The sequence below is a fragment of the Thamnophis sirtalis genome, unplaced genomic scaffold (assembly GCF_051295495.1).
Source record: "Thamnophis sirtalis isolate CommonGarterSnake01/CBP01778 unplaced genomic scaffold, rThaSir2_p1.2 scaffold_2, whole genome shotgun sequence".
In the NCBI taxonomy this organism is placed as follows: domain Eukaryota; kingdom Metazoa; phylum Chordata; class Lepidosauria; order Squamata; family Natricidae; genus Thamnophis; species Thamnophis sirtalis.
The window spans coordinates 36,646,429-36,669,188 of NW_028261382.1; the positions used below are offsets into that span (position 1 = coordinate 36,646,429).

Below are 22,760 nucleotides of genomic sequence, written 5' to 3' on the forward strand. Positions count from 1 at the left end.
AATTAACCAATGGCCAAAATTATGCCAGGCTTCAAATCTGGGGACACTTATGCACCAAGTAAACAAATACACTTTCCTGTTTGTGTAGAAAGATGAGCAACAGGGCTGAAGGACTAAAATCTACAGGGGAGGGAGGAGATCTGGTCGGGTCCTTTTGAGTCCCATGAAGGGAAAAATCCAGATTTGGAGATGTGTTGGCTGTGTCAGCCATCCGGGAAATAGCCAGAAGGTGCCTCCCTCCTCAACCTTTTGGCCACTGGAGACATTCAACCTTCGTCTTTGAGAAGTCTGGACCTTCCGCATCTGAAGGGGGAGGGGTTGCAAGTGCAAGGTGTGAGTGGTCTCCCATGGTGTTGTGAACCACACACACACGTGAATTGAATTGAAAGTGGCACAACATGTAAAGATTCAGCGTGGATGAGAGCAAACATCCCCAAAAGCCACTTGGAGAGCCACTTGGAGAGGTGGAAAAAATTAAGACGCTCCCTGAGCTTGGTTGTTTTCTCTCATTACCCAACTAGGTTTTTAGATTTTAGATTTTTTAGATTTTATTAACATTTGTAGGCCGCCCTTTTCCCTGAGGGGACTCAGGGCGGCTCACATAAAATCAGGGGGGGGAAATACAACAATGACATAGACACATATAATAAAAGTAACCTCATCAGTGCTAGTGAGGAGTGATGTTTGCTCTCAGCTTATATTCTAGTGACTTGCCCTGCCAGTGCTAGTGATGGTGGATTATTTGGGTTGGGCCTTTTATTGTTTGGAAGTTCCTTGGTTGGGATATTGCTTAGTTCTTGATTGTTGATATGACCCTGGAATTAATCTAGGATCTTCTGGGTCCTGATCGCTGGTGGGGAGGGGCTGGGGTCTTTTAGTTCCTTTTTGGGCTGGGGGATTGTCCTTTTTGCATAGTCTATAAATATTGTTAATGCCTATGTGTCTGTTGAGGGCTGATTTGTCGCCAGAGTGCCAGACTTCTAGAAATCCCCTGGTGTTTTGGGACTTGGCTTGGTCTAGGATGGTGACAGATTCCCAGTTGAGACCAAGCGTGTCCGTTTCTTGTGACAAGCCCAAAAAAAGCACCTCTAAGATGAACCCCACCAACACTGATAGGACAAACCACTAGAATATATAAACCAGGAGCAAATCCACTCCTTCCTAGCAACTGATGATGTTACCTAGTTGGATCATGGAACAAGAAAACCACCAAGCTCAGAGAGCTACAAAAAAAAATCTCCTTTATGGGAAAGAATTACATGAGTGGCTATTTCCCCCCATTGCTCTCATCCTCAGCCATCACGGTTCCAGGCAGGAGAGGTCCAGCTCTGACCACGGAGGGGGGGGCACCCACCCCCTTGTCCCAGAGCCCAGCAGCTCCAGGCGGATGCCCAGGCAAAATGAAAAACGACAAGAGTTCTTCTGCACCTTTCAGCTTCATTTCAAAAGACCACAGTGGGGAGGGCTGATCCAGGCTGCAGTACTAAACCCCACCAGCCAGGAATGAACCTGGACAGATTTAAGGGGGTTCCCGGGTTAGATTCAAAGCCTCAGAGACTGTGGAGAGTTCAAAGGCTGCAGCCACATTGCAACTCCCTGAGTCTCAGACCAACCAGGCCAGTTGAAGAAGGCTGCCTAGGAGATGCCATGCAACCACTTGGGATTTCCCGCAACGTGTGAACCAACTGGGAGGTGCCAGGCCTGGTGCTGCTGGGTGTCGGGATGTTCAAAGCCATTCCTCTGCCAAAGGCTGGCAGATCTTACGCCCTTTCAATGAAGGACACGTGGCGGCCTCCGGCTGCATTGCAGATCACATTTTTATTTATTAATCTTATTTATTTTACATTTATTGGCTTCCCAACTGCTGTGCAGGTGAAGAGGGAGAGGTGGAAAAGCCCCCCACCCCCACCCCCGACCCTGCAAAGTCACTTGGGAGTAGATCACTTCATCTTGTAAATGTTGCATAATGCAGGCGCTCCAGCAAGGTAGCAAATCAAAAGCAGAGGGGATGGATTAGATGCCCTTCGGGAGCCCTCAGAAGAAACCCCCGTCAGCTGAGGGAGCCCCATAAGCCACAGGCCTGAATTTCATTTCTGTGCGCTTGTATGAATAGTTGTAGCCTTTCCCCGTTTTCCAGTTGATGCCATCTGCAAAGGATTGGTGTTCCCCCAGCCAGTATTTCCCGTTGAGGTTGGAGTCATGGCAATCATTGTACCACCAGGCCCCTTTGAACCTTGTGGCGCATTTATGGTTTTGGGGGTCCTGCTCCTTGTCTCGGGTGGAGAAGGGCATGTTGTGGTGGTTCTTTAGAGAGTCGCCTGGGGGGAGAAGAGAGGCAAGTGGGTTTCCAGGGCATCTCCAGGGCATCAGCCAGCCAGGGAGGGCGGTCCTTGGCCTGACTGGCACTGCCCAGCCCAGAGAGACTCATGGAGAAGGACTTTTTTGGGGACTCACCTGCGGAGCCCCCCGTGAAGTTGCCCACAGTCAGCCGATACTGATCGGATTCCGCTGCCACCTGAAAGGATCCGTATTTGGCGAAGGAATGTTTATTTTCGAAATCCATGAAGTCAACACGCAACTCGTTCTCTCCTAGGAAGGAATTGGGGAATCAGGTCCACACCTGCAGAAACTCACTTGTGTGTGATTCACATAATGCACTGCTCAGACACCAAGACCCTCGTCCAGTGAGAAGGGTCGGGCAGCAGCTCTGCCCAGCATGGACCCCGTGCCCCTCTCCCTTGGTAGCAGGGGGGCTCAGGGCCACGAGGGAGAAGCCTCTCACCCAGGGAGGTCAAGCGGTGAAGCTGGTCGTTCCCCAGCCAGAATTCACTCAGCTCGCTTCCAAATCCCTTCTTGTAGTCAGCCCAGTTCCGGAAAAAATCCATGGAGCCATCCGACCTCCTTTGGAAGACCTGCGGGTGACAGCCGGGCATCTTCCCCTCCCCATTGGGCAGGCTTTCTCTCCCCACACCCCTCCCTTCCCAAATGTTGGGGGTCCCAGAGCTGTCCCTCCCCACCCAGAAACACCATGGGCCGGACTCACGATCCATCCGCCTCCGTCAGTGTCCATGTCGCACAGCACCCGTAGGGGCCGGCAGTCCTGGGGGTAGATGGTGTGCCAGCCGCTCAGGACCACCCCCTGGGCCAGGAGCTGCTTGCAGCTTCGGGCACCTGGGCAGAAGGAGAGGCAGGGGAGGGGGTGCTCCCTTCTGCTGTGGCTTGGCCCAACACCCACCCACCCCTCTGATTCCTGTGGGGCCACAGCTGGTTTGCAACAGGATTCCAGCAGGTTGAGCCAGTCAAGTGGTTCAACCTTTGATTTAAAAATAATAGTTACTTTAGAGAAAACCCATTTTTGTGTTTCCCATTTTGGATCCAAGGCTGACTGTGGTCATAAGGGGATCCTGTGGGCCCCGGAACTACCTGGCCAAGTCATTGGCTCTCCCAGATATTTGGGGGGGGGGGGAGAAGGAAAGGAAGGGATAGGGAGGAGCCCCCCGCACTCACCTCGCTTGCACTGGAGAGCATCCAGCCCCTCCCCATCTGTGCAAAGGAAGGAAGTGGCTCAGGGAGGGCAGGGAACTCCCACCATCTGGGCAGGACGTCACTTGGGCCATTTCTGGAGGGCTGGGCCAACGTCTTCCCCTGCCACCATTCTTCCCATTGGGATTGAGGAACAATTCCCGCCCCATGGAGGAGAACGTCCCATGTGGCCAGGAGGGCCTGGAGTGGGGGACGCGGCCATGACTTGAGCTGAGGGGAAGGGAGCCTCCAGATGTTGTGGCTGCTCCATCACTGGAGCCTTTCAAGAAGAGATTATACAGTTATTTTGTCCGGAATGGCACGGGGGCCTCCTGGTGGGAGCAGGAGGTTGGACTAGAAGACCTCCAAGGTCCCTTCCAAGTCCCTTATCTTATAGTCTGCGTGTCTGATGAGCCACAGCCAGGAGTCCCTTTAGCTCCATGGAACTCGATTCGACCAGGGGCCCTTTTGGCTTTGCTGGGAGGGGCCACGTTTCTTACCAATTTCTCCTTTGTCGCCTTTTTTCCCTGGAAGGCAAAGAGGAAGAGAAAGGCAGAATTCCCCCCCATTTGGGGGGGTCCAGAAGCCTCACGGGGGCTCAAAGGGGGAAGCCAAAGAAGAACCTCAGAAAAAGGTGCTGGGGAAAATGGGGGCCACCTCTCTCCCTAGCCCCCCAGGACCCCCTCCCTTGAGCTACTCACCCAGGGGGCCTCATCGGTCATTTTCTGGGGAGGGGGGTGGTCCATTACTTTTGAAAAATATCTCAATGGTTCTGAATCTTGATCTTCAGAACCAAATGGCATCAATTGTGACTTGGACAAATACTGTGTTTGTGTGTGTGTGGGGGGCTCCAGGGTGAGAAAGAGGGACCCCTGAGAAGCAGAAGAAATGCTTACCTTTCTCTCCGCGTTTTCCTGCCTCCCCTTTTTCTCCTGAGCGAAAGGAAGAGATTCCTCTGAGTCCCCCTGGCTCAACCTGCCAGGGGCCTCCCCTCCTTCGCCCCAGGCAGTGCCCCAGGTGCCATCCCTCTGACCTCCCTGCCCATACAGGAGGCCAGCTGAGGGGGGAAGGTCTGGGGTGGGGTGGGGGTCTTGACCTTCTGACTGAGGCAGTCCAACCCCCCTTATTTTAGTGCCCCTTCTGTGGAGCTCCATTCCCCAAAGCGATCCTCTCTCTCCAACAGCTGCACAAGCACGCACAAGCACACACACACACACACACATATATACACACACACACACCTGCAACACTAGACTCAGAATCCCCCTGGTACCCCCCTTACCTTTTGGCCCAGGGGGTCCAACTTCCCCAGGGATTCCCTGCAAACCCCTTTCACCTGTCAAGGGAAAGCAAGGTGAGCTTCCAGACCTTCTTCCCAGGGGGAAGCCCGCTGCCAGCCGCTCTCTTTTGTGCCCTTGTGTTAGATAGTTGTGTCCCCAAGGAAATGCCCACTTCCGGAGGGGCAGCTGTCACAGCTCAAGCGGCCAGCAGCTCCAGCCGCATTTGTTCCCATCCCAGCTCTCTCCCTCCACAGCACACTCCCTCCTACTGGCGGCCAGGATGGGGGGCTTCCTTGGGGAGGCGCCAGAGGCAGGAGCCACCTCCCTCCGCAGACCCACCTTTGGCCCCGGGAAAGCCAGGAGGTCCCTGGGGGCCTGGAGAGCCAGGGGAGCCTGGACATCCCCTCAGGATGGTCATCTTGTCATTTCCATTCAGCTCCAACACCTGGGCTTCTGGGAAGGAAGAATTAAATGCTGAAAGAATAAGCACCTTTTTTTTTTTTTGAGCAAACCTAAATTTTCCATCTCCGAAGGGTGGTGATGCTGTCTTTCCCCCTCAGAGTCAACCTGGAAGCTGCTCACCTGGGCAGGTAGCCTTCTCGGCCCCTCCACAGTTTGCGGCCATCAGGCAGAGCAGGAAGAGAGTTGCTCGCTTGCTGCCCATGGTGCCAACTGGACTCCGCCTGCCGCCTGTCCTGGGCCCCCTCTGGCTTTTATTGGTGCCGGCTGCTCTTGTCCTTCTCTTGTGGGGACTCCAAGATCAACAATGACAAAACCGCAAACTGCTTCCTTGTCGAGCAGGACACCCGCCTCTCGGCTCAACAGCTTTTCTTCTAATCCTTCCTCATTTTGGGGGGGGGGGGCGTCTCGCTCACCTGCTCCAAATGAGCCTCCTTCCCTCCAGTTTCCTTTTTGTTGCAATGGAAATTTTGGACTTCCACAACCAGGGAGTATCTTCCAGGTGGTCCTTTTTTCCTGTTGTTTGGTTGCAAGAAGCTTTCCCATTCAGAGTCAGCAACCGGGAGTCCAATGGCCAAAATTATGCCGCACTTCAAATCTGGGGACGCCTGTGCACCAAGTAAACAACTCGGCTGTAACTGTCCTGGTTGTGCAGAAATGTATAGAAATGTGGGCAATGTGGCTGAAGGACTAAAAGCAAGAGGGGAGGGAGACAGCTTGGTCAGCTGCGGTGAATGAAGGAAAAGGTCCGATTTCAAAGTAGATTTAGTTTTAATCCAGATTTCATTTCAATCCAGACTTGGAGATGTCTTTGCTATGACACCCATCCAGGAAACAGCCAGGAGTTACCTCCCTCCGCAGCCTTTGAGCCACTGGAGACTTTATTTATTTATTTGTTTGTTTGTTTGTTTGTTTGTCTTGTATGCCGCCCACTCCCGGAGGACTCCGGGCAGCTCACAAAAGACAAGGGAAAGGGGGGAAACGAGACAAAGACAACATATTAAAAACAAAACCAACATTCACAATTTCCGTGGAGGTAGATGCTTCTCAGCTCCCCCCAGCCTGCCGGAACAGCCAGGACTTGGTGGCTTTGCGGAAGGCCGGGAGGGTACTAAGGGTCCGGATCTCAACAGGGAGCTCGTTCCAGAGGGCTGGAGCTGCAACAGAGAAGGATCTCCCCCGGGGAGTCGCCAGCCGACATTGGCTGGCAGATGGAACTGATGGACTTTCTCCTTTGTTCCCAGATGTTGCCTTTGAGAAGTCTGGACCTTCCCATCCGAGGCCAGGGAGGGGTTCCATGTGCAGGGCCTGACCAGCCCCACATGGGGTTGTGAGCCACACATTATTTGAATTAAAAGCGGCACAAGATGTAAAGATCCAGGATGGATAAGAGCAGACAAATGTAAGATGCCCAGAGTTGTTTTGATACGAGATGGATGGCAAATGAATTTAATAAGAAAACAAACAAATAAATAAATATGAATTAAAAGCGGCACAACGTGTAAAGATACAGGATGGGTACGAGCAAACATCCCTAAAAGACACTTGGGGAGGTGGAGAGAATCATATAAGATGGGCCGCTTTCCCTCTTGCTCTCATCCTCTGCCATCAGGGCTCCAGGAAGGGGAAGTCCAGCTCTGACCCCCGGGTGCCCCCCACCTCTCCCCACCGCCCAGCAACCCCAGGCGGGTGCCTAGGTAAAGGGGAAGACTCAGGTGCCCTTCCGCATCTTCCTGCTTTGTTTTCATGTTCTCCAACAGTTGACATGGGGGAGGTGGGAGGGAGGGAGGCGCTGGCTGTGGTGCTGAACTCCCTCACCATTGGATGATCCTTGGGAGACCGAAGGGGGGAAGCGAAGTTGCTTTCAAAGCCTGGGAGACTCTCGGGGAGGTCAAAGGCTGCAGCCCCCTGCAGCCCCTTCAGTTTGGGACCAACCAGGCTGATGCAGATGCTCTGCAACCACTTGGGGCTTCACGATGTGTGGGAACCACCTGGGAGGTGGCCGGCTGGTCCTGCTCTGTTATGAGAAGTTCAGAGCTCTATCTCTGGCAGATTTTATGCCCTTGGAATGGAGGACACTTGGATACTGGGTTGCAGATCAAACTTTTATTAATTGTATTAATAAAAGACCTGGCTGTTCCGGCAGGCCTGGGGCTGACGAGCTCCCGGCTCCACTTAAACTGTTGTGACTGTTGTTTTGTTTTAATTTTAATTTTGTTTGTCTTGTGTTCTGTTTGTATTCCCCTTCCCTTTGGTTTGTTAGCCGCCCTGAGTCCCTCGGGAATAGGGCGGCATACAAGTTGAACAAACCTTAACCTTAACCTTAACCGTATTTATTCATTTGCCATCCCTTGGCTGCTCAGCTCTTGCACAGAAGAAGGGAATCAGATGGAAAAGGAGCAGCTGCTTAAAGATCATTTAATCATTTGTATTTTGTAAAATTCAAATGCAAATTAGCAAATCAAAAGCAGAGGGGATGGACTAGATGCCCTTTGGATACCCCTCAGAGGAAACCCCCGTCAGCTGAAGGAGCCCCCTAAGTCGTACGCCTGAACTTCATTTCTGCCTGCTTGTAAGAGTAGTTGTGGCCTCTCCCTGTTCTCCAGTTGATGCCGTCTGCAAAGGACTGGTGTTCTCCCAGCCAGTATTTCCCGTTGAGGTTGGAGTCATGGCAGCCGTGGTACCACCAGGCCCCTTTGAACCTTGTGGCGCATTTCTTTTTGGGGGGGTCCTGCTCCTTGTCCCGGGTGGAGAAGGACATGTTGTGGTGCCTCTTTAGAGAGTCGCCTGGGGGGGGGGGAGAGAGGCAGGTAGGTTTCCAGGGCATCTCCAGGGCATCAGCCAGCCAGGGAGGGCAGTCCTTGGCCAGACTGGCACTGCACAGGTTGGGGAAGTTCATGGAGAAGGACTTCTTTGGGGGACTCACCTGCTGGCCCCCCTGTGAAGTTGCCCACAGTCAGCCGATACTGATCGGATTCCGCTGCCACCTGGAAGGATCCGTATTTGGCGAAGGAATGTTTATTTAGAAAATCCATCAAGTCAACACGCAACTCGTTCTCTCCTAGGATAGAGAGAAGAGCCATGAGGTTCAGTCTTCACATGGCTCAAAGATCCTCAGTCTGGAGCTCTGGCCCCACAATTGTTACTACATCCACAGAGGGGGCTCAGGCTTCACCAGAGGCTCTGCACAGCCAAAGCCCTGCGCCCCTCTCCCCTGGCAGCAGGAGGGTCCAGGGAGAAGCCTCTCACCCAGGGAGGTCAAGAGGTGAAGCTGGTCATTCCCCAGCCAGAATTCGCTCAGCTCACTTCCAAATCCCTTCTTGTAGTCATCCCAGTTCCGGAAAAAATCCACGGAGCCATCCGACCTCCTTTGGAAGACCTGCGGGTGACAGCCGGGCATCTTCCCCTCCCCATTGGGCAGGCTTTCTCTCCCCACACCCCTCCCTTCCCAAATGCTGGGAGTCCCCAGAGCTGTCCCTCCCCACCCAGAAACGCTGTGGGCCGGACTCACGATCCATCCGCCTCCATCGGTGTGCATGTCGCACAGCACCCGCAGGGGCCGGCAGTCCTGGGGGTAGATGGTGTGCCAGCCGCTCAGGACCACCCCCTGGGCCAGGAGCTCCTTGCAGTTTCGGGCACCTGGGCAGAAGGAAGGGCAGATTCTGATTCCTGGGGAGATAACTGAGGGGCCGCAACTGAGGGGGTTTGCAAAAGGCTTCCATCTGGTGAAGCGAGCCAAGTAGTTGAACTTTTAATTTAAAAATCACAGTTACCCATTTTTTGTGTTTCCCATTTTGGAGCCAAGGCTGACTGTGGTCATAAGGGGATCCTGTGGACCCCGGAACTACCTGGCCAAGTCATTGGCTCTCCCGGATATTTGGGGTGGGGGGAAGGAAAGGAAGGGGTAGGGAGGAGTCCCCCCCCCCACTCACCTCGCTTGCACTGGAGAGCATCCAGCCCCTCCCCATCTGTGCAAAGGAAGGAAGCGGCTCAGGGAGGGCAGGGAACTCCCACCAATTCCTTCCCCAGGGAGAAGAACTCCCCCACTCCATGTGGCCTGGGGGGCCTGGGGGAGGGGAAAACCAGTCATCCCTCAGGCCTGACTTGAGCTGAGGGTGACATAGGCTCAGCCGAGTCAGATGTGCCATGGCCATGAATCCCTTTCAGCTCATTTGGGGGTGGGGGTTGAACTGAACAGGATTCAACCAGGGTCCCTCTTGGCTTTCCTGGGTGGGGGGGACACAATTCTTACCAATTTCTCCTTTGTCTCCTTTATTCCCTGGAAGGCAAAGAGGAAGAGAAAGGCAGAATTCCCCCTCTTTCGGGGGGGTCAAAGGGTATCACTCAGGCACAGGAGGGGGGGCAAGGAGCTGAAGAAGGAACTGGGCAGAACCCCCCCCCGAAAAAGTTCCCCTTCTGCTGGGGCAAAATGCCTGGCATGCTCTCCCTCTAGCCCCCCAGAGCCCCTCGGCACAGGAAGCTCGCCCCCAGGAGGCAGGAGCCCCCGGGGCCATTTTCCGAGGCGGGAGGGGAGGCACGGAATCCCTTCCTTTTGAAAAATGTCTCTGGCACGCCGGAGGTCAACTTTTTAAAAGTCTTTTAGAATGGAATGACATCATTTTCCATTTAGAATGGAATGACATCATAGAGCTGAGGTGGCACAGTGGTTAAATGCAGCACTGCAGGCTACTTCAGCTGACTGCTAGTTCTGCAGTTCGGCTGTTCAAATCTCACCGGCTCAGGGTTGACTCAGCCTTCCATCCTTCCGAGGTGGGTAAAATGAGGACCCGGATTGTTGTTGGGGGCAATATGCTGACTCTGTAAACCGCTTAGAGAGGGCTGAAAGCCCTATGAAGCGGTATATAAGTCTAACTGCTATTGCTATTGCTATTTGGGATTTGCACAAACACAATTTGTATCATTGTCTGTATGTTTGTGTGTGTGTGTGTGTGTGTGTGTGTGTGTGTGTGTTGGCAGCAGAGTGAGAAAAAGGGACCCCCGAGAAACTCTTACCTTTCTCTCCGGGTTTTCCTTCCTCCCCTTTTTCTCCTGAGAGAAGGGAAGAAATTCCTCTGAACCCCCTTGGCTCAACCTGCCCGTTCCCCACCTTCGCCCCAGGCAGACCCCCCCTCTAGATGCTGCCCCCCCTTGCCTGCCCACACGGGAGGCCATCTGATGGGGGAGGGTCTGGGGTAGACTGGGGGTCTTGACCGTCTGGACCTGGCATTCCAACCCTCAATTTTAACCTCCCTTCTTAGGAGCGCCTTTCCCCCAAAGCACTCCTCTCTTGCACACAGACAACACACACATGCACGCACACACACACAACAGACAGACAGACACACACAAATGGAACTCTGGTGTCAGAATCCCCTGGTTGCCCCCTTACCTTTTGGTCCAGGGGCTCCAATTTCACCAGGGCTTCCCTGCAAGCCCCTCTCACCTGTTGGGAAAAGGCAGGGTGAGCTTCCAGGCCCTCTTCGGGGGGGGGGGCGGAGGGGAAGGCCCCCCCCAGCCCCTCTCTTCAGGGACTAAGCTCAGCGGGAGGTGGAATTTCCACCGCTGGCGTGCCAGGAAGGCAGGGCTTCCCTCGCCCCCTTGTGCCAGTCCTAGCACTCTTCCTTTGCCGCGCAATCCTCCTGCCTTGTGATAAAAGGGTGGGGGGCTTCATTTGGAAGGGAGCGGATTCAGGAGCCAGATCGTCCCCTGCTCAACAGACCCACCTTTGGCCCCTGGAACACCGGGGGGGCCCTGGGGCCCTGGAGCGCCAGGGTATCCTGGGCATCCCCGCAGGATGGTCAACTTGCTTCCATTCAAATCCACCGTTTGGGCTTCTGGAAGGGAGAAGAAGGTTTGGGATGCCTAACTTTTTTTCCTTTTTAAAGGTAAATTTACCATCTCCAAAGGGTGTCCATGCTTCTGTCCTCCTCCTCCTCCTCCTCCTCCTCCTCCTCCTCCTCCTCCTCCTCCTCCTCCTCCTCCTCCTCCTCCTCCTCAGAGCCCACCTGGCAGCTGCTCACCTGGGCAGGAGGATTCCTTCTCCCCTCGACAGGTTGTGGCCATGAGGCAGAGGAGGAAGAGAGCCGCTTGCTTGCCAGCTTTGCCCATGGTGCCAGCTGGACTCCGACTGCCGCCTGTCCTGGGCCCTCTCTGGCTTTTATTGGTGCCGGCTGCTCTCGTCCTTCTCTTGTGGGGACTCCAAGATCAACAATGACAAAACCGCAAACTGCTTCCTTGTCGAGCAGGACACCCGCCTCTCGGCCCCACCGCTTTCCTCCTCATTCTTCCTCACTTTGGAGAGAGTCAGATTTCCAATTTGGAGAAAAAGACTAAAAGCCGGAGTTCAAACCTGGGGACACGTGTTCACCCAGGAAACAACCACGCAGCACCTTTGATGACTGCGTGGGAAACAGGGCTGAAGGACTAAAAGCCACAGGGCAAGGGGAAGGTTCGGTCGGGTGCTAGGAATCCCATGAAGGGAAAGGTCCAGATTTGGAGACGTCTTTGCTCTGACAACTAGGAAATCTCTCCCTGCTCAGGCTTTGGCCCACGTTCTCCTTTGGCCATGGATGTTGTCCATGAAAAGTCCAGTCCTTCTGAGTTTGAGGCCAGGTGAGGCTGGAAACACAAGGACACTTCCTCCATCTGTTCTCAGGCGTTGTTATGGACCACAGGTGGCCTGTCGGCGTGAAGAAAGAGCAAACATGCCTAAAAACCCCTGGGAGAGGTCAAAAGAACCATGTGAGATAGTGGGGTTTCCCTGCTGCTTCCATCCTTGGCCCCGATGAGCCATGGGGCGCCCCCTTTTCTCGCCCAGCAGCCCCAGGCAACAGGAAGAATCCAGCGCCCTTCAGCGCCTGCCCAGCTGAGAAAGAAGAGACGAAACTGGCAATCAATACCCCCCCCCCCCCGAGAGGAATCAGTTCTGTGGCCAATGAAAAGACGTCTCGATACAAAGAGTGGGTTATGCCCACGGGGACCCTGCAATCCATCATTCTAGCAGGCCGCCCTTCATGTCAGAATTGTTTAGACTCGTTTCACAATTTCTTGCCTTGGTTGGGCTCCCAGTGATAAAGTGATAAATAGAAACGGTCCCCTTAGTGATAAAAAAAAACTTTGGATTGTGCAGAGTTGGACAAATTAACACTGAAATTAAAAGATAAAGAAGAGTCGGAATATTATGAAATTTGGAACAATTGGTACAAATGGCTGCAAAACAAGAATAAAATTAAGCCAAAAAACAATGTATATAAAAATGTATATAGAACTGTGTATAAAGGTGTGTAACTATAGAAGCCAAATATTATACACATGTACAGGTATGATGACATAACAATGTTGATGTAATGACTGTAAGGTGTTGTAGAAGGGAAAAAATAATAATAATAATCTGCTAAAAAAAACCGGTCCCCTTTTATTTAATCCTTATGAGCCTCAGTAAGATTTGCCCTCTTTTCCCGTTCGTTTCTTACTTCCTCCAAGAACATGCGTGGCCACCGTAGTCCTGGCCAGGAGGACTCTCCAGGCAACCCTTCTCAGGGTGTTGCCCACCCAGGCACTGTGCATCGCAGGAAGCTTTGGCCTGTCCCTTCCGCACCCCTGGCCCCTCCCTGCTCCTACGCTTATTGCCGAGGGAAGACTGGACGAACGGGGGAGCAGCAGACAGGAGCCCTGGTTGGTTTGATTTGGTCACAGTGAACTTTGGAAACACTTTGGAAAGCTCCGGGCCAAGGCAGACCCCAGACCCATCTTGCGGCCCTCTAAATACATCTGTAAACCATATTTTAAGGCACGAGACTCATAAATGCATAAATCTCTGGCTTTATATTTAAGGAAGTTGGGGGGAGGATTAAAAATTGGGAACTCCCATCTGCCTTTCCTCCTTTTTCTGCCCCCATCAAAGATGGCAAGGCACTTGTCCTGCCCAGCCCTGCCTACAGATGCCCCAAGAGCCCCGTAATCCATCCCAAGCAGGCACCACTCTGGAGTCCATGGTCAGGAGGATGTGAGACATTTGCCAGCCACCCTTGAAACAGTGGCAGTGCCAGCCAGAGTCTGCTCTAGCACATTCTGATCGCTTCACAGTGGCCGCCCCAGGCGCCTCTATGCACCCTCTTGCCGACACAGTGGAGGCCACCTGGGATGGCTCAGCTGCCCCGTGTCATGGCGACTAGTGTTGTTCTCCCCTCTGAGACCTACTTGCCCGAGGTGCTCCGCCCTGGGTTGGGTTGTAAGGTCAGGTGGCTTTTAGGCCAAAAGAAGAGCCCTTCCGGAGAGGTTCAGAGGGGTGAAGCAGTGGGGCACTGAGAGCTTGTTCACTTATGTGGGAAGGGTGGCACTGAGGCCCCCAAGGTGGCACTGCCTCTTTCCACAGTCTCCTTGGGGAACCTCCATTCCCCAGACTCTTGGAGCAGAGCAAGGTAGGGAAGGAGCTCGTCCCCCCCCCTCCTCTCTGGCCACAAATGCTGCATTGTACAGTGCCACAGTGTCGCCTCTTGGGCACCTGAGGACACCTGGGTCGCCTGACTCCCTCTTCTCCTTTGCTCTCTCACCTGGCTGCTCGCAAGCTTGTTACTGTTGCACTTTAGCCAAGCCACTGACCTTTGCTGCCCAGCTCCGAACAAAGAGGGAGACCTTTCCCGGTGGGCTGCAGGCCAAATGCCCACTGGGTCCGGAGCCAACGCAAACGTCCCCTGTTTGGAGAACGTCAACGGGTAAGGTCAGCCTGCCATCCGGGGCCCTCGTGGCATCGGGGCCCAGCCAAGAATAACCCCGTTATCTCGGTGGTTGCACGCCTGGATGGAGATGACGCAGGCCTCTGCGAGGGGGGGGGGGCCCGGGGAGCCCCCCGGGCTGCATAAAAGAAGGAGCCTCTGCAAACGCCAGTCACCTGTCTCCGAGACTCAGAATATTCTTTGGCTGAGGATAAGAAAGGACCGAGCGAGATGAAATCCTTGCTGTTCACTTTGGGCCTGGCCCTCTGCTGCTTCCTCCAGGCTAATGGGTACGAGCCATTTGAGACATCTAATCTTAAAGAGGTGAGTACATGTGGCTGGGGGTGTGTGTGTCTCTGGTCTGGCCCTCCCTTGATCGAAGGAACCCAGGCACCAGAAGCCCCTCTTTGGGCACAGAGGGGAGAGCTGGTGCACGGGGTCTCCGCCTTCCCCCTTCACTGGGGCAGCGAGGGCCCTTTCTCACTTGGGAGGAGACCGCGATTGAACAAAACTGGCAAATAAACAAACCTGGGATATTTTTTATGCATTGTATGCAAAAATTCATCCCTAAATATGCATTTGGATGGAATGTCTCATAAACCAACTCTTTCCAAATGCACAGCTGAACCGCAATGAAATCCTCAGAGAAGTCATCCGGGAGCCCCCCTGAAGGGTCTGTGGGGCTGCCTCCCGGTCAGGGGGATTGCATCTCTTGCCCACTGACGGGCAGCCTCCATGGCACAAAGGCTTCTGGGGTGAGGCTCCTTCTGCAAATGCCAGTTGGGTCCCTAACGCTGCCTTTGGTCCCCAGATAGAGGGACCTTATATCGTTGGAGCCGTGGCAACCACTTGCCCGAAGATGAAGGATATGGTTTCCCGCATGACGGCATCTCCCGTTGATATTACACTCATAAATGAAAAAGTGCAAATGACCATGGTTATAAGAACGTAAGTGCCCCACTTTGCTGCTTGCTTCCATGATGCCCAAATGGCCAGGGGTCCAGCGGTGCTGCTCTTGGGAGCCAGCGAGTCCCCCCAAAGTCCTGGAACTGCCCTGGGGCCAGGGTTGTTTCTTCAGCCCCTTCTGAGATCCAGGGAGATCCCCAAGGGAGAAGGACCGAGAGCCCTTCAGGGCACGTCCTCCTGACATCTCAGGGAGAATGACTGAGGCAAGCACCATCAGTCAGGGCCTAGGTTGACTTTTTGTAGGCCAGGGGAAAACCCCCTTATTTAGAGAGTGTTTGAGGGCTAAGGGAAGGGCCTCAGGGATAAGGCCACCTTCCACAGAGCCCAGGGGTTTCAGGCCACAAGTGAGATCAGCTGGAGAACCTGGAGGTGGAAGAAGGACCGTCTGGAGGGGCAGGGGCTTTACCTAAGAGGCCGAGCGATCTGAGAATGGTCTCAGAAGCTTTGCCATTGTTTTGCAGGCCAAAGGGGTGCATGCCAATGAAAAAGGAGTTCAACAAAAGTAAAGACGGAAAGTTCCACGGCAAATGTGGTACGTAGTTGAAAGGCTGGTTTTTAACAATGGGATCCTGTCAGGTCAAGAACCGGGGGTCCTGGTGGGGGTTGGGAAAGGAATGAGGTGGGGGCTGGAATGTCCGCTCTGCCCACCTCAGGGCCCAGGATCCAGCACCCTTGCCAGAGGAGCTAAGGGGGATGGGCCCCTTAAGACCCAAAGAGCCCAGGCCCGGAGGAGCTGGGCTTTGGAAGGATGGCAAAGGAGGGGGACTCTGGGGCACCCTCTCATTTCTGGGGTGAAAAGGAGTTTAATCCCCTCTCAAGCGAGCTGCATCTTCCCCTTCTGAGGGGCTTCCTTGAGGCAGGTGGGCAGGCAGGGTCCTTCGGATGCCCTTAAGGTTGTCTTCCATCCCAAAGACCCCGACTTCTTCATCAGTGGATGAAGAGAAAAGAACCCCCCCCCATCTCCTACCTAAATCTCAAAGGCTTCCAACTGGGGATCACCTGCCCCCCCTTCTGTGAAAAAGCCCAGCCCGATTTATGGTTGCTTCATTTCTTCTTACAGAGAAAGGTGGTGATGTGACTATCCGTAACGTACACAAGGAAGGGGAAAGTGTGTTCGTCAGCGTCGACTTTACAAATAAGAAGGGCTCGTGCAAAATGGCATCACTCGCGGGTGCGTATCTCAGCCAGAGAGGAAAGGAAGGAGGGCCCAGATGTAGTTTGCATGTCCCATTAATCCATCATTTGCTTGAGCCCTTTGCAGCAGCGGGAAATATTGATGGAAATAGCATAAACCCTGTTTGCTTTGCAAAACCAGCCATCCCCTGCAAGGCTCTATCTAAGGGGGTGGGGAGCCTGCGATGGAGGCCGAAGGGAGGGAGCACAGCAGAGCCCCCCCCCCAGTTTCTTCTTCACCCTTGGGGTGGCCCTTGGTAGCCAGGGAGCCTCAGGGGCTCAGCCCCCCAACATGGCACCTGCCTCTGCTGGGCCTTCCCTGTGGCATCGCCTCCCCTACCCGGCTGCCCCTTCTGGTGCCCCTTGGCCTGAGCTTGTAGGGGCGCAACTCACTGAGCTCAGATTCATGTCTGTGCATCCTCACCCGAAAGCAGAAGCCTGTCCAGGGCCGCAGGACCCTCAACTCCTCAGTCCCTGGTGGGCCCCCATTGCAGTCGACCCAAGCCCTCCCCTCTTTCCTCTTTCCCAAGAGGGTGCCCCTCCCTTTGGAGAGACTTGCCCAAGGAGGGGGCCCTCCCCCTCTTAGAAGCCTACTCTGCCCCCTCCCCCCAGGTGGAAACAGGCCAAGGGCCCACTCAGCTCTGACTCTGTTCTCTCCGCAGTCAGGGATTCGGCTAACATTGAGGAGGCCGTGCAGAATTTCAAGAAATTTTCTGAGAGTGTCATGCCAGGGACAGAGGTTCATGTCCTGCCCACAGAAGGTAGGTCCTGGGGGGGCGGCTGAGGAGACCCAGGGCCCAGCAGCTGGAAGAAGCACCCGGGGGCATTGTTATGGCGATTAAGTTATGGGCAGCGCCACCGCAACCTGGTGTGCCCATTTTGTGCCACTGCAAAGTGTTGCGTGAGTGAGAGGGCCAGTTGAAATTAATTTCTTTCATACTTTTCTTTTTCTTTTTTTAGAATTTGTTTTTATTTTTAAACATAAACATACTTTTCTTGAAGCGGGGGAGGGGTGTAGTGGAATTCTGCCAAGGGGGCCTTGTGTGCCGGCAGCAGCCCTGGGGGCAGGATCCGAGAGGGCTGTTGGCATGGCAGTGGCACCCTGAGAAACGGTGGCTTTCCCCTTCCCCTGGGATATGCCAGGCAAGGAGCAGAGGAGGGGGCTTTGCGCCCCTGCCTTTTCGGGTGGCTGGAGTCTTTGGAGGGGAAGGGGTGGTGCCCGCTGGTGGCTCCTTTCCCTCCAGAGGCCCACCTGTGTGGCAGCCAGGGGCCTTGCCCGCATTTCAACCTGCTCTTTTCCATTTTCCACAGGGATGTGCCCACGTTCCACATAGGTAGGTTTATTCTGGTTCTTAAGAGCCGATGGTCTTCTTCGGGGCCCTCCCTCACTTTCACCGACTGCCGTGAGCTTCTCCAGAGCTCTGGACACAAAGGGGTCCTTCTGGAGTGTGGGTGGGTGGGGGCTCCTGGCAGTGCCCAGGGGGGTTGCCTGGCTGACCATCTGTGGGTCTCTGCCTGTCAGCATGAAAACTGGGGGTGGGGGGAGCTCACGTAGCTGTCCCCAGACCCCCAGGAGGGACAGGAACAAATCCAAGGGCCCAAGCGGATTGTCCAGCTTGGAAGCAGCCCCAATTCCCCTCCTTTCCTTGCAGGTGACCAGAGCGGAGGCTTCGAAACAGCCGGGAGGAGGCGGCTGGGCGTGTTTCGGGCTTGGCTCAAGTTGCAAATATTAATAAATAGATTTAGAGCATGCACTTCTGTCTTGAATGGCACTTTTTTCCGCCCTGCGGAGGGGGGAATCTTGATCGGTGGGCTGGAGGTGGGGGACAATCCAGTGGGGGTTGGGGGTGGGGAATGAAGGGCAGACCTGAATTTAAGAACGGTGAGGGGGAGAAATATGGGTGGAGGAGGGGGCAGGACAGGACTTCCTCTCCAGCAAAAGCCGCTCTGCTTCCGAACCTCAAGGGAGATGTAGGGGAGGGGGGGATCCCAGCCTGCTGTGCCTGCCCAGAGAAGCCCCTCCCTCTGAGCCCCCCCCCGCCCCTGGTTCCCAAATTGAGAGCCACATGCATTGAGAGCTTACCCCACCCGGGCAAATAAATCGAGTAAACAAACAAGGAAGTGAATACATCTGAAAGGGGGAGGGGGAGAGGCATGGGGAGGGGGAGATGTCTGTGCTACATCTCTGAAGATGAGCGGGTGGAGGCGGCCAGGGGCTCCCTGTCCCTAAACAGCCACCCCCAGAGAGCAAAGGGTGGGTGAATATCAGGGGTCATCCGGAAACTTTCAATAATAGACTAAGACTAAGACTGGATTGGACTGGAATGGACTGGAACAGGATAAACTAATAGACTAAGACTGGACTGGACTAGAAGAGAAGAGAAGAGAAGAGAAAGTAAAGTAGAGTAGAGTAGAAAAGAGAAGAGAACAGAGAATAGAATAGAATAGAATAGAATTCTTTATTGGCCAAGTGTGATTGGACACCCAAGGAATTTGTCTTTGGTGCCGATGCTTTCAGTGGACATCAAAAGACAAGATACATTGGTCAAGACTCATAAGGTACAACCAGGGCCGCATTTAGATGAAAAGAGGCCCTAGGCTATTCCACTTATGAGGTCCTTTCACCTCCCATTTTTAAGTTTGTAAATTACATGAGAGACAATAAAATACATCATTACTGTGATATATATCAATATATATCAATATATATCAATATATATCAATATATATATAGCTGGCCTCCCGATGGAGGGCAGCTCTGCTCTGCGGCAAAGGCAGCGGGGCCAGCCACCTCCCCTGCTGCGCTCAGCTGCCCGGCTCGTCCCCCTCGCCCTCACCTGCCTGGCCGCTGGTGGGCTCCGCGTCGACGGGGCGGCTACTGGGAGCGGCCGCGCCTCTCGCCCGACCGCCGATGCCGGGAACGTGGGCGGGCTCCCCAACTGCTGCGGCGCTGGAACGATCTTAACCAATACATTTTTATGTTTGTTTATTAGTCATATGCGTAGAATTTCTCATTTTCGGTTCAGTGTTTTAGTGTTCACTGTTTTTAGAATAGTGTAATTTTAATTTTGCTAACAATTTGAATGTAGGCCCCTCTTGATCTTGAGGCCCTAGGCTGAAGCCTAGTTAGCCTATAGGAAAATCCGGCCCTGGGTACAACAGTTAATGATAGTCACAGGGTACAAATAAGCAATCAGGAAACCATCAATATCAATCGGAAGGTTGCAAGCAACAAAGGGAGAATCCTGCAGTCATAAGTGAGAGGAGATGGGGGATAGATGGGCGTTAAACTGCAATTTGCCAACAAAATAGGCTGCGCCCTTCTTCCTCCCGGCCTTTGGACCCAGTCAGCCCTTCCCTTTGCCTAGCCGTACCAGGCCCAAATGGCCATCCTGCTCCCCAACAAAGCCCCCCCCCCAAACCCATCCAGACCACAGACAGAAGCCCCTCCACAACTCCCAGGGAAGCCCACAGGAGGAGCTGCAAGACAGCAGCAAGCAGAGGAAAGGGACACCCGCTTCTCCCCACAGCCCCCCCTTCCCCCCAAAGGAATCCACAGGCTGCAAGGTTCCCCTCCTCCGGGAGCCAACCCTGGCCCTCCCTCAGGAGGGGTGAGACTGAGCCCTTGCCAAACTGACCAGGGCAATAAAAGGGGAGCCAGAGTTAGAGGTGGAGCATTCGCATCATAGCCATAGCCCTTAGACTTATATACCGCTTTGCAGCCCTCTCTAAGCGGTTTACAGATGCTGCATATTTGCCCCCAACCATCCTCATTTCACTGACCTCGGAAGGATGGGAGGCTGAGTGAACCTTCAGCCTGGTGAGACTCGAACTGCCAAATTGCAGTCAGCAGAAGTAGCCTGCAGTACTGCCCTCTAACCACTGAGCCACCAGCAGCACCAGCCCCTGCGGGGGAAGGAGGCTCCAGATGTGGCAGCCGGTGGGGCCTGCTGGTCTGTATCTGCCAAGCCCAATGCTCCTTCCGAGCGGCTCCCTTCCCATCCCGAGCAGCGTCCTTCCCCTGAGCAAGGGAGGGGATTCCCCTCCCCACAGTCCTCCTGTCCCCACAAGTTCTCTAACACAGAGGTCACCAACCTTTCGGACTTCAGGGACCACTGAATGCATAATTTTAAATTCTGTGGACCACTCCTATGACCTGCCTAATGACTGGGTGGGCGGGCGGGGCAAGGTGGTCATGTGACTGGGTGGGCGTGGCCAACTCAATGTCACTCATGTTGAGGGGCGCCTTGCCAGCCCCTCCTCGCCTGCCCATCCGGACTCCTTAGGGCCCCCACAGGAAGCAGCTGCTGGAGCTAAGCAGCCCCCAGGAGAAAGAGTTGGCAAAACAGCTCGGTTCAAGTTGGATCTGACCAAGAAGGAGGCTCAGCAGAAGCACCTCACTGAGGACTAGGAGCATAGGCCTTCCAAGCAGAGGGAAGGCCTGCAGGAGTACAAGGCCAGGTGCCGGCGCCTGGAGGCTCAGAGGGCTGAGATGCTCAGCCAGTTCCAGGCCATGATGCCGTCCCACTGGAACGAGGCCCTCCGGCTCTTCGCCACCAGCGGCCCTTCCCTCCAGCCTTCGCCCAAAGCCCCCCACCAGGAGGCTGAAGCAGACCCCAAGTCGGGATTTCTGCCCCCCCAACAACCCCCACAAAAAGACCCCGAAGGGGGAGACTCTCTGCAGCAACACAGCCGTTCATTGCACGTATCCGTCCCAGGGGTCGTAGTTAGAGGACCCCGTAGTTAGTGCAATATAAAAAGTGCAAATAATTTTTCTGCAGACCACCAACATTTTCTCCCAGTTGGTGACTGCTGATGTAACAGGAGTGGTGTGGTTTCCCAACAGGGAAGACTAGCACGTTGTGTGAAGACATGCGGAGCACGTGGCTGGTGGCTCAGGGCGTGGTGGGACACAGCCTTTGTCTCAGCATGTTGGAGGTCTGCAAACCCCCCCCCCCAGCCAGAGACTGATTTATATGAAATCTCCAGTTGGGGGGGGGAGGGACCCCTTCAGCACCCCAAGCACCCAGAGAAAGGGCTGCCCAGCCTCTACTTGCAGGCCTCTTCTGAGGGAGCTGGTTCTGCTGCCCAGGGGTTGGAGGGATTGGAACCCAGAGCATATCCTGCTTGCCCCCCCCCCCCAACTTATCAGCTCACTCTCTTTACAGGACACAGTTTCTAGTCCCTGGGCCTTCCGGAAACATTCCCAGGTTCTCTGAATCCTTCTTCCAGCATATTGAGGGAATATAACAATCAGGATTTGTTAACCCAAGTTATAGACTGTCTTGCCATGCAACTCTCACAATGGGGCGGGGGGGGGGGATGTTGTTCCTTTGAATATGTGGCACCAGGAAGGAGTCAACTGGGTTTTTTTCTCTTGGATAACCTTTCATGGAAGAAAGGAAGAAGGAAGGAAGGAAAGAAGGAAAGAAGGAAGGAAAGAAGGGAGGAAGGAGGGAGGGAAAGAAGGGAGGAAGGAAGGATCTCCTCAATATTAAGCTTCAAAATTCTTTGCATCATTATATTATTTGTTTCCAATTTGTTTTGCTTTTCCACAAGTCCACTATGTGTGTGGTAAACTTCCCTTCCTCATTTTTCTGCCAAGGTGGCGCAGTGGTTAGGGTGCAGTACTGCAGGCCACTTCAGCTGACTGTTATCTGCAGTTCAGCGGTTCAAATCTCACCGGCTCAAGGTTGACTCAGCCTTCCATCCTTACGAGGTGGATGAAATGAGGACCCAGACTGTGGGGACGATATGCTGACTCTGTAAACCGCTTAGAGAGGGCTGAAAGACCCATGAAGCGGTATATAAGTCTAACTGCTATTGCTATTGCTATATTTCCAACATTAACAAGACGTACCTTTATACATCTCTGATAATTTCTCTGGTGTCCTACCAAAGGTTCCTCTTTTTGTGAAAATTCTCCCTTAAGTTAAAACAGGGTATGAATTCCAGTCCCTTTTTCCACATTGTCTCCTACTGGTCCACCCAGATATTATAGCCAAAATTCGTATCCCATTTCATCACTGAATCTTTATGTCTGTGGAGATTCTCAGTCGTGATTGTCCCAAAAGCGCTTTTTCAAAAGGCAACTGGACTTTCTTGGTTTTTTTCCTTGAAAAATGTTTTGCTTCTCATCCAAGAAGCTTCTTCACTTCTGACTTGAATATAAATCCATCCACCGTTCAGCCAGAACTGAAAAAGCTTCTTGGATTAGTAGCAAAAAACCAAGAAAACCTAGTTGCCTTTTGAAAAATCCCCTCTGGGACACGCAATCCTTACATTCAATCTACCTTGTAATGGTGCATATGAAAACCCTTCAAAACCTAGACCCCTTAGGTTAAAGCATTTTGGATAAAAATATGGTGGATTATGCAAAATGTTCTTAAAAGAAGGATAAAGTTTACCCCTCAGTTATTTTTGTTAGGTATAATTACTGATTGTACAGTTGTAGAGATTAACTTGATTTTGCATTTAATAACCGCAGCAAGACTGTTGGTGGTGCAACACTGGAAGAAGGAAGATTTGCCTACTATTCAAGAATGGACACTGAGAGTAACAAACCTAGCTGAGATGGCTAAAATATCTGCATATCTTAAGGACCATTGAAACGAGAGATATAAACTGGAGTGGAGAAGATGGATTG

At 53.5% G+C, this 22,760-nt stretch overlaps 3 protein-coding genes across 3 annotated transcripts; 1 reads left to right on the top strand and 2 right to left on the bottom strand.

The window, feature by feature from the left end:
- Positions 1 to 1,799: 1,799 nt before the first annotated feature.
- LOC106542646 (ficolin-2-like) lies at positions 1,800 to 5,819 on the bottom strand. The gene is made up of 11 exons (XM_087704840.1): positions 5,678 to 5,819; positions 5,385 to 5,554; positions 5,142 to 5,255; positions 4,805 to 4,858; positions 4,419 to 4,454; positions 4,023 to 4,049; positions 3,508 to 3,543; positions 3,044 to 3,171; positions 2,783 to 2,912; positions 2,455 to 2,589; positions 1,800 to 2,318 (listed from the first exon to the last, which is right to left on the bottom strand). Exons 2-11 carry the CDS (start codon positions 5,464 to 5,466, stop codon positions 2,035 to 2,037), a joined length of 1,026 nt encoding a protein of 341 aa, XP_087560966.1. The 5' UTR covers positions 5,467 to 5,554; positions 5,678 to 5,819; the 3' UTR covers positions 1,800 to 2,034.
- A 1,842-nt stretch (positions 5,820 to 7,661) lies between these two features.
- Positions 7,662 to 11,373, bottom strand: LOC106542647 (ficolin-2-like). Its single transcript, XM_087704841.1, has 10 exons — positions 11,282 to 11,373; positions 10,985 to 11,095; positions 10,651 to 10,704; positions 10,275 to 10,310; positions 9,514 to 9,540; positions 9,194 to 9,229; positions 8,773 to 8,900; positions 8,511 to 8,640; positions 8,188 to 8,322; positions 7,662 to 8,048 (listed from the first exon to the last, which is right to left on the bottom strand). Exons 1-10 carry the CDS (start codon positions 11,367 to 11,369, stop codon positions 7,798 to 7,800), a joined length of 996 nt encoding a protein of 331 aa, XP_087560967.1. The 5' UTR covers positions 11,370 to 11,373; the 3' UTR covers positions 7,662 to 7,797.
- Positions 11,374 to 14,101: 2,728 nt separating this feature from the next.
- LOC148048609 (uncharacterized) lies at positions 14,102 to 17,868 on the top strand. The gene is made up of 7 exons (XM_087703667.1): positions 14,102 to 14,299; positions 14,787 to 14,923; positions 15,403 to 15,473; positions 16,002 to 16,112; positions 16,777 to 16,875; positions 17,426 to 17,448; positions 17,767 to 17,868. Exons 1-6 carry the CDS (start codon positions 14,207 to 14,209, stop codon positions 17,446 to 17,448), a joined length of 534 nt encoding a protein of 177 aa, XP_087559793.1. The 5' UTR covers positions 14,102 to 14,206; the 3' UTR covers positions 17,767 to 17,868.
- The last annotated feature ends 4,892 nt before the right edge of the window (positions 17,869 to 22,760 follow it).

What these genes read in the sequence shown, in the direction of transcription:
- LOC106542646 (XM_087704840.1), bottom strand. Translation starts at nt 5,466, where the DNA reads ATGGGCAGCAAGCGAGCAACTCTCTTCCTGCTCTGCCTGATGGCCGCA. An exon ending in TGGCTTTCCCGGGGCCAAAG is followed by an intron (nt 4,859 to 5,141) that starts GTGGGTCTGCGG and finishes TTCCCTTGACAG; the next exon opens with GTGAAAGGGGTTTGCAGGGA. An exon ending in CTTCACGGGGGGCTCCGCAG is followed by an intron (nt 2,319 to 2,454) that starts GTGAGTCCCCAA and finishes TTCTCCCCCCAG; the next exon opens with GCGACTCTCTAAAGAACCAC.
- LOC106542647 (XM_087704841.1), bottom strand. Translation starts at nt 11,369, where the DNA reads ATGGGCAAAGCTGGCAAGCAAGCGGCTCTCTTCCTCCTCTGCCTCATG. An exon ending in GAAGGAATCCTCCTGCCCAG is followed by an intron (nt 11,096 to 11,281) that starts GTGAGCAGCTGC and finishes TCTCCCTTCCAG; the next exon opens with AAGCCCAAACGGTGGATTTG. An exon ending in CGGTGTTCCAGGGGCCAAAG is followed by an intron (nt 10,705 to 10,984) that starts GTGGGTCTGTTG and finishes TTTTCCCAACAG; the next exon opens with GTGAGAGGGGCTTGCAGGGA.
- LOC148048609 (XM_087703667.1), top strand. Translation starts at nt 14,207, where the DNA reads ATGAAATCCTTGCTGTTCACTTTGGGCCTGGCCCTCTGCTGCTTCCTC. An exon ending in ATGACCATGGTTATAAGAAC is followed by an intron (nt 14,924 to 15,402) that starts GTAAGTGCCCCA and finishes ATTGTTTTGCAG; the next exon opens with GCCAAAGGGGTGCATGCCAA. An exon ending in TCATGTCCTGCCCACAGAAG is followed by an intron (nt 16,876 to 17,425) that starts GTAGGTCCTGGG and finishes CATTTTCCACAG; the next exon opens with GGATGTGCCCACGTTCCACA.